This window comes from Pecten maximus, chromosome 5, assembly GCF_902652985.1.
Source record: "Pecten maximus chromosome 5, xPecMax1.1, whole genome shotgun sequence".
Classification (NCBI taxonomy): domain Eukaryota; kingdom Metazoa; phylum Mollusca; class Bivalvia; order Pectinida; family Pectinidae; genus Pecten; species Pecten maximus.
The window spans coordinates 33,156,045-33,166,002 of NC_047019.1; the positions used below are offsets into that span (position 1 = coordinate 33,156,045).

The following is a 9,958-nucleotide window of genomic DNA, read 5'->3' on the forward strand; positions in this document are numbered from 1 at the left end:
TAATCCATTAAACTGCATTTGAAGACTTTTCTCGTAATCTTTTATTTCAGAAAATAACCGTTGCATACTGTAAACATTGACATCAGTCCCAAGTCAAGCCTCTTTTATACCGTCTGTTATATATATATTGTATTTCACTATTTCTTAACTACATGAACCTGTCTATTTTAGTATCATATTCAAGGCGATATCGACAGTGCGTGATTAACATTTCTTTCCAATTTACTACCCCAAACGAAATGTTTCCAAGTAAAGAATATATATATCAAAAGTTATATCACAAAATATCCCCTTTGATCTCCTATATTGTTCCCCTGACAACATTTCATGTCGCGTCTGAGTTCATATCAATATGTCATTGATCAGAAACACGTACTAAAGTATTTAATGTTTCAAAAATTACTGGATGTCACAATTTTACAAAACATTGATTAAGGCTTATTTTGATTTGTGTTTCCTTTGCCTTCTCTTGTCGATTTCACTTCGGGGCTTACATCACTGATTGGTTCTTAGACAGAGTAGTAATATCACACAGCATTAGTATTTGGCATATCTTTACACCATTCACTATAGGGCATTTCTTTCTTTGATTAAAGAGTTATGACGTACATGTTACAAAATTCCTCTGATTCATACCCTTTAAGAACTCTTTCTATTGACATTTAAAACAATCGTCAGCATCATAATGTCTTTCCTGTGGTTAATTAAGAAAAGTAGCTTGTGCTAAATATATATATAATGATGCAACGATCCATATATATCAGTAGGTAAAACACGTTTGTGTGCCTATCAGACCCAGAACCCTCGCCATTCACACTATTTTGTAGTTGAGCATGTTTTAAATGTACATATTCATTCACAGGGAACTATATGATGTTAGAATCGATATGGTACAGTGCTATCAAACTGAAATCAGACGTGAGTGGCGTTTTTGTGTTCCTGTAAGATATGTCATGTTTACTGACCCACCTGCTCGAGTATTGAGATGGGTTTACCACCCAGGCTGGGCACGAGACGGAGTCACGAGAAATGTGTTATCATACTGATAATAAGTGTCAACGTAAAATCACGATGATAGTAGCCGTGCATGATCACGCTTGTCACGTTCTGCTCAAATCAATGATCAGATTCATTTTGCTTAATTGTTATCAATATTACATGAAAACCGTGCCTCATTCATTGTCTGGGTTTTAATTGTACATATAGTGATATTATCGCCTTCTAGCTTCGCGCTAGGGGGAATTTCCCTTAAAATAGCTCAGTCGGTACCACTTGTAAACAAAATGTATCTTACAACACACACTATGCATTTGTGGCACTGTAAGATGACATGCAATTTACCGATTTGATATAAACTTTTATTTATTCCATTAGATATGCACATAATACAAAAATTAATTGAACATCATTATTTAAACACCATTCTCGTTTTCATCCATTCCATTTTATCCGTGTAAGTGTAAATCAGTATTTATAGCATAAAACGTTATATGATAACGACATATTGATGTCATAATATCTAAACGAAAACACAACTCTAAAAAATAATTGATTTTCAGCGATTCCTGTTGTTCATTGCTTTATAACCATGCTGTTTTCCCAAGTTGTCGCGGTTACTTTGGAGACAGAGACAGATTATGTATGTGTCGGAGGTTTGTAAGCCTAGAGAAGGTAGTAGTCCTCCCTCTGACGTCGACACTGACAATGACGTCAGCCACCGTATCGGCCACTCTGAGTACATGATACAAAACACCATTGGTCTGGTCAAATCCATTAAATATTGATCCTCCATAGTATCGCTCAAATACACCTGGAACAAGCATACAAAATGTTGTGATACTGCTGCTGGGAAATTCGTTAAAATAAAAAAGAAACTTAATCCATTGCATAGAGACATTAACGCATTTGTCCTATGTCTGTGCCTACCTGGTGGGGAGATCTGGAAGAGTGGCATCACTGTACCTAACACAGGGTCGATCCTAATCAGACTCCATGCTGGCCTCTTCTCGGAGTACGAACCCTCAGGTGCCACAGCATATAAAAAGGCTGTAGATAGATATATACAAATATGATTATTGGAGTTCCTACCTTGAGAGTCATACACAACGGGGAGTCATACAAACATTGGAGTCATACACAACATGGAGTCATACACAACGGGGAGTCATACACAACGGGGAGTCATACACAACGGAGAGTCATACACAACATGGAGTCATACACAACGGGGAGTCATACACAACGGGGAGTCAAACACAACGGGGAGTCATACACAACGGAGAGTCATACACAACATGGAGTCACACACAACGGAGAGTCATACACAACAGGGAGTCATACACAACGGAGAGTCATACACAACATGGAGTCATACACAACGGGGAGTCATACACAACGGGGAGTCATACACAACGGAGAGTCATACACAACATGGAGTCACACACAACGGAGAGTCATACACAACGGGGAGTCATACACAACGGGGAGTCAAACACAACGGGGAGTCATACACAACAGGGAGTCATACACAACGGGGAGTCATACACAACAGTGTCTACCAGAATTAACCTATTATCAACGACATCAATGAACGCTGTGTGGAGAGGGCGAGGGGTGAGAGTGGACAGGGGAGGGGTCGATGGGGGGGGGGGGGGGGGGGGATGGGTTAGAGGGGGGGGGATAGAGAGGGGGGAGGTAGAGAGGGCATGGGTTCTCCTGTTTCTTATGTCTCCTTTGTTGGCGCTCGGGCACAAGCAACATTCATTGGAGCATTGGAATCGAGCATATCTTATTCGAGGTTTCTCCAATTATGTAAGCAAACACTTGAAGAACCCATTTTCTTCAGGCCATGATGTGCCAGAAGCATGCTATTCATATAATAATAGGCCTTCAGATAAGAAATTGGCTGCAATTTCAACAATCCTCTATTGTAAGATGCATTTATGTCAAAATTAAAGTCTTCGGTGCTTTATCAAAATTGTGAATTTCATTAAATTACCATGGGCTTCACCTTAACTGAGGTAACCGTTCAGACCATTGTTACTATTAACTCCTGGTTCGATATAACAGAAGCGGTAAACATCTATGATATAAAACACACCGACAGGTAACACGAATATAACATTTCATTGTCCTTCTTCATCCAATAAAGTGATTCATCAGTGTTCATGTATTACATTATGTAGTATAATAATACTGTAGTTTGTATACTCGGATGTCCTTTCTGAAGTTAAAGGTAAAGCTTTATTGATGTTAACGCGGAAACAGACACCATTAAACGACTAGAATGATATGACTGTATCAGAAATAAGAGTGCTACTCTATACTCACGTGTCTGTGGTCCAGGACGGTAGACGTGGATCGACATAAACGTGTAGTCTGATTTTTGAACTGGCACCATTTTGATAAAAGATCTGAAGCAAATACAATAAATCATCAATATCCCTCGCCAAATCTATTCATATCTTATTTTCTTCAAATGAAGGTCTAGGCAAAGCAAACTTTAAAAGATATGGCAAATACAACAACCATAGCAAAAACGAAGGTTAGTTGGTTCATATATCTATCAAAATGCTTCAGGAAGCAAAAATAACAGACATCCGGGCTGATACCTGCCCTATATTTTACAGCCGATTAGATTTACTTTTGTGCCGCCAAAGGGCTTCTTTTATGTCTAAAATTACAAAGATATTGGATATCTGCTATATTTCATAATTATTTCCAGAAAAATGCGCCAGCTATTCGTATACAGCTTTCGATTTTATGATAATATATCTGAAAAATAGAGAATAAATGTGGGTGAAACCCCAAAATTTAAATGACGCTTCAGCTGTATTTAATTAACAGTTGTATGAAACGAGATTACACGTACTGGTTGAAGAAGTTGTAGACATATATTCTGGCGTCCAAAGTATCGGGGGTATTTTCGTTACCCATCAGAACAAACAACTCTCCCGAGACTCGGTCCATGCTTGCCCACTGGAAGTTCACGAACAGGTTTTCAGTGTCCGGACTCCTGTAAATCTGTTTGTACACCAAGCCAGTTCCTGGTACGTATGTTATCTGACCAAGGATGAAGTGGAATGTGCCTAACACAAAAATAGCAATAATGATAGGCGAGTTAATACCCAATTATGTTAAATGGTCAACCGTTAAATCGTGTATGAAATTTAAATTATTTGCATGACATAATTAGAAATTTTAAAACATTTTTAATAACGTTTTTTTAATCTATAGTTAAACGTCATACGGGTAAATAAAGTTCACAGGAACAGTTCGGCAACGCAGGATTGTAATATTGGGTACATTGGTAACGGTCAGTCGGTCTGAATCTTAACTTTCATTAAAAAACATTGAAGTTGAAAACAATTGGTGACTCATCATATCTGGGATCAGATTGGTCGTTGTGACATGTGTTTGACCTACCTGGTTTCTCCTTATTCTCTTGGATGCCAAAAGAGACGTATGTTCGTGGTTTTACATATTCTAGGGCATTGATTGGGACGCCGTCAAAGCCGTGGAGGGCCGTGGTGAGTTCCAGCTTTCCATTATTTGTGAATATCACCATGACTTCACTAGCTACATTATCCATGGAACCACCATGATGATAAATTGTCAGCATTTCCGATTGTGTAGGATTAAGAGCCGCAATGCCATCCATAAGAAAATTTGGCTGCTGGAATGCGGCTCGTCTTGAGGAACGTGTTAAGTCAACTCCAATATTAAACTCGTTTAGCGGCTGTACTACTCCTAAGTCCAATGATACATTGACAAAGTGCAAACGATCCGGTTCAAATTCGTTATAGGCAAGTCCTTGTAGATTAAAAGAAGCATCAGCGTATTCATGCATTGGATACTCCATTTGAAGTTCTGTTGCCTTCTGCAGTGTTCTGAAGTTTGGATCAAATGGAGCCGACATCCTGGTTTTGTGGAATGGACCACTGGATTTGGTGATTTTAACATCAGCACATTGATAGAAAATTGTCTCTCCGGCTTTATGAGATTGATAGCGGGCTCGTATGACGCAGTGGTCACATTGGATGTTTGGTGCCGTCTGCAAGACAATCCGATTAAAAATATGAAAATAGACACAAGCTGAGACAAAAGCACTTCGCCGAATAAAAATGTTACCTCAGCAGTACTTGTTGTTTTATCAATTCGATTATCAAATATCCATTACGACGTAACGACTGTCGTTCTAACTCAGTTAATGATACCCTAACACATACCAACGATACGGAAACCAAACAAATATAACAAATATCCATTACGTCGTAACGGCTGTCGTTCTAATTCAGTTAATGATACCCTAACACATACCAACGATACGGAAACCAAACACATATAACAAATATCCATTACGCCGTAACGACTGTCGTTCTAATTCAGTTAATGATACCCTAACACATACCAACGATACGGAAACCAAACACATATAAAAAAAGTTATCAATTAATTAACCAAATCTTATCAGATATCCTATGTAATCTTATAGGATATATCATCTAAATCATAAGATAATCATATAATAAACAAGATATCTTAGTAGTATCTAATTTGGTTCAGGACTGAATCAACATAGCTCCATGGACAACTTGGTTTGCCATACATATTGGTTAAGGCGATTTTATTACACAGAAAAGGAAAGATGATAGCCTTTAAATCAAATTGGCGTTTGTCGCGAAAATTGGTTGTCATAAGAATATTGTGCTTACTGAAGCTAAATATCAAGAAGGAAAAGGAAATGTTTCACCCTGCTGTCCTTATACGTTCCAAATGAGTATGGTCCCGCTGGACACATATTTACTTCTGATCTATTATGGCGTGAAGCTACATGAACTTTTCATAACGGATTCAAAAGAACACACTTTTACTTTGAAGTTAGATGAACAACATGGCCAATAGTCTTTGTTTAGTTATATAGATTACCGGAAATTCCATGAGAACAAATCATGTCATTCCATTGGCCGACCTGTTTTCTCTTCTAACGAGGCTGAATCTATTGAAGTCATTCATTTTCTATTTAGAATTTATCTGTGCTTATTTCAAAATTTATTTACACGGGATGATTATTACCAAGCCTTATAAACTATTTACTAGTAACAAGATAGTAATATCACCATTTCTGTATTAGATACTCAAGGGCTTAATTAAATATCACGACTTCAGCTTAGATACTCAAGGGCTTAATTAATCCGTTTAGATACTCAAGGTCTTACTTAGATATCACAACTTCGTTTAGATACTCAAGGGCTTAATTAGATATCACAACTTCCGTTTAATAGCACAACTTCCGTTTAGATACTCCAGGGCTGAGTTATATAAAATAGCTTCCGTTAGATACTCAATGGCTCAATTAAAAATATTACGACTTCCGTTTAGATACTCCAGGGCTTAACTAGATGTCACAACTTCAGTTTAATATCACAACTTCCGTTTAGATACTCCAGGGCTGAGTTAGATATAATAGCTTCCGTTAGATACTCAATGGCTTAATTAAAAATATTACGACTTCCGTTTAGATAATCCAGGGCTTAACTAGATATAATGGCTTCAGACAAGATAATATAGAGCATACTAGAATGTCACAAGACCTGGGTATTAAATACATAGATGGTGCATATACAGTCAAATTGTCCTAACGAGACACTCAGTAGAACCAAGCAAAAAGTGTCTTAATAAATAAATGTCTAATATAGAGATTATCAATTTGGACCAAGTAGAGTGGATGTTGTTAAATATGGGCCAAGCTGAAGTAAATACCAAGTTACGGTCATATTGATATTCAACTCAATTATTATAATGTATTCAGCACATTACATACCATTGTACTTTAGCAATTGAAGTGTAATGTATAACTTTAATGTTGTAGACTTACAATGACTGCTGTGTAGTTTTGTTGGTGATCCTGTGCGAAGACGTATTTGTCAGGGACAAACGACAGGAGGGTGAAGTTGTCACTGTCTACTGGTGCAATGCTGATGTCCATAAACCCTGAAGTAGATATTCGAAATGACTAAAATTTGATCAGACACTACGTGCAATTATGTACTAGTGGCTAGAACATAGATTAAAACATTAGTCTACAATCGCCATCAAATATAACCAAACACCAACTCAATCATATTATTCCTTCGATTTTAATTGAGGACTTCAAGCTAGAGATATTATCATAGAAAACAAACTAAGAAAACCTAGCAATCATCGTCTGCACTTAATAGGATAATTTAATAACTAATCTGAAGTTTTCTGATGTTTTATATGGGTTAGTCGGCTTACAGAAGGTTTTTCATAAAAGACCCAATAAAACTCAGGAATTTTCGGATTATTCTTCGACCTACCTGGGTACCCGACTTCGTAGTGGTTAAAATTCTGTTGCCATTTTATAAACATTTGTTGCCCTCCCGCAATTATCTGTAGATTGCTGGTCTCTGCTGGCATCCCTCCGCACGGGGCACCGTGTCGAAAACATGTGTGGCTTCCCGCCTAGAGAATGTGCATGTAATGAATATTATATTATTTTGTACGATGTAAAGTTAGTTATGTCCTATTTCCACTAGTCTGATTTATATTCTGAGGATGACCTTTATTTGACATATGAAGCAGGGTACCTTTTGATATTCTCCGTTGTATCTAATAAATATGAATTGAATGCTAAGTCATACGTCAGTGCTTGAGACAGAACGTAATGTATCAAATAGGAGTATTCTTAAAATGTAACGATAAATATTCTTACCGATGTGATGTCCATATCACCCCGTTGACGCGGTGAGATCAGACATAGGTGAGACTGACAGGTGTTTAGGAGGCACAGTAGTAGTAGCAGCTGGACACACAGCATCTTCATCGTGTAGACTCAATGTGTATGTACAGGTGTTATAGTAACTGTATTACTATGCCGTACAAGTCATTACCTGAATCACATGATGTACTACATTATATCAACGTTCTTTATCAGACTTGCCTTGGCCTTATCACGAGACAAGGAGAGGATGACCAGATACCGCCATTACTAGGGCATATATTTAATAACGTCAATATCCAAATATCTCCTTGCCATGTAATATCATGTGTTATTGATATTAATATTAAACTATAATAACAGACGCTAATCGGCTGTCGCTGCAATACGAACAAAAATAACAATTGGTAAAGTGCAAATTGCTTATAGATAGGCGAGAATCTATGTTATCAATCTTGTTAGAAAAGTAAAATTAAAAGTAATGGTGGTATCAATAATAACCCAAATATCACCTCGTATACTGCTCCCCGCCATTAAAGCTAATTTGTTTACTTGCATAGCTACTTCTACATCTCTAGCTAATCCGTACAGTTTTAATGAAAAACCACAGCCTTCATTAACACTTGACAGTTTGGTTTTATTTTGTTTTGTTTTGTATGTGAGATGTGTGCGCGCGTGTGTGTATGTTTGTGTGAGGGTGTGTGTGATTAGTCCTTAAAAGACCCCGGCTGTTAATAGGACTTTAAACAAAATAAACCAAACTAAATCGGGAAACTGTGATACGTATGTTTGTGTTTGTCTCCTTGTGAAAGCGCGAAACTGATGTCGACATTATAGTGCTACCTCACTGAAGCATGTTGACAAAAACATCAAAAAGAACACCTCATCCGGTCATATACGGGCGAACCAGTCGTCACACTCTTGAAATGCTGAACGCTAACCAGGTGTAGCAACTACAATTTTAGAGACTCTGGCACGTCTCGGTCAGGGGACGTAACTCGAACTTCCTCACAGGGGTGAACACTCAAAAAGGCCAAAAGTGACGTAGTATTATGGGAGGCATTAGGAAGAAGAACGTTGTTAAGAAAGAAGAGAAAAGATTATGGGGAAAACAAAATAAAACTCATGTCAAAGCATAGTTGTAAGTATTATTGCTAATGAAATGACGCGAATTATTCAAGGAACATTTAAATTACAAACTGTTTTATCAAACAACACATACATGACCAATCAAATCTAAATACCATGTATAATATCGTCACACTATAAAGTATATTTTGTGAATAGCATTTTAGTTTTACACCTAACGATTCTAATGAAAATCGGTTGCTCAGATCAATCTATCATTTCATAATTTACAACTACACAAGCTGGATCTTCTACAACAACCACACAAACTGGATCTTCTACAACAACTACACAAACTGGATCTTCTACAACAACTACACAAACTGGATCTTCTACAACAACTACACAAGCGGGATCTTCTACAACAACCACACAAGCTGGATCTTCTACAACAACCACACAAACTGGATCTTCTACAACAACACACAAGCTGGATCTTCTACAACAACCACACAAACTGGATCTTCTACAACAACCACACAAACTGGATCTTCTACAACAACACACAAGCTGGATCTTCTACACCAACCACACAAGCTGGATCTTCTACAACAACACACAAGCGGGATCTTCTACAACAACCACACAAACTGGATCTTCTACAACAACCACACAAGCTGGATCTTCTACAACAACCACACAAACTGGATCTTCTACAACAACAACAACACAAACTGGATCTTCTACAACAACTACACAAACTGGATCTTCTACAACAACAACAACACAAACTGGATCTTCTCATCCAAACAATCAATGGTATGTCACATCTTGCAATCAACCAAACACACAAGGAGTGTTTTGGACGATTCGTTCTGATCGATTTGGGAAGAATTTCAAATGTTCATTGGTTATTCTCTGAAGATAAGGCATCATTTATAATAACTGTATAGCAATTTCCAAAACCAACCGACAATGTTTTATGAATACAATATGAATGTCATACAAACGTTTGGCAGTTTACATTGACATAGCGCCGCCATCTTTATTCTTCCTTACTGTAGAGATGGTATGACATTCCTGTTCTGCAAATGTTCTGTACTTCTGTACTCGATGCTATGGCGACAATGTGGCAGTGTTGTTTTTAAT

The 9,958-nt window shown here is 37.6% G+C and overlaps 1 protein-coding gene across 1 annotated transcript; it reads right to left on the reverse strand.

Annotated features, from left to right (window-relative positions):
* Positions 1-1,344: 1,344 nt before the first annotated feature.
* On the reverse strand, positions 1,345-7,899 carry LOC117327830. Its single transcript, XM_033885032.1, has 8 exons — positions 7,736-7,899; positions 7,341-7,485; positions 6,878-6,993; positions 4,426-5,053; positions 3,872-4,088; positions 3,331-3,413; positions 1,927-2,046; positions 1,345-1,810 (listed from the first exon to the last, which is right to left on the reverse strand). Exons 1-8 carry the CDS (start codon positions 7,844-7,846, stop codon positions 1,614-1,616), a joined length of 1,617 nt encoding a protein of 538 aa, XP_033740923.1. The 5' UTR covers positions 7,847-7,899; the 3' UTR covers positions 1,345-1,613.
* Between the last annotated feature and the right edge of the window lie 2,059 nt (positions 7,900-9,958).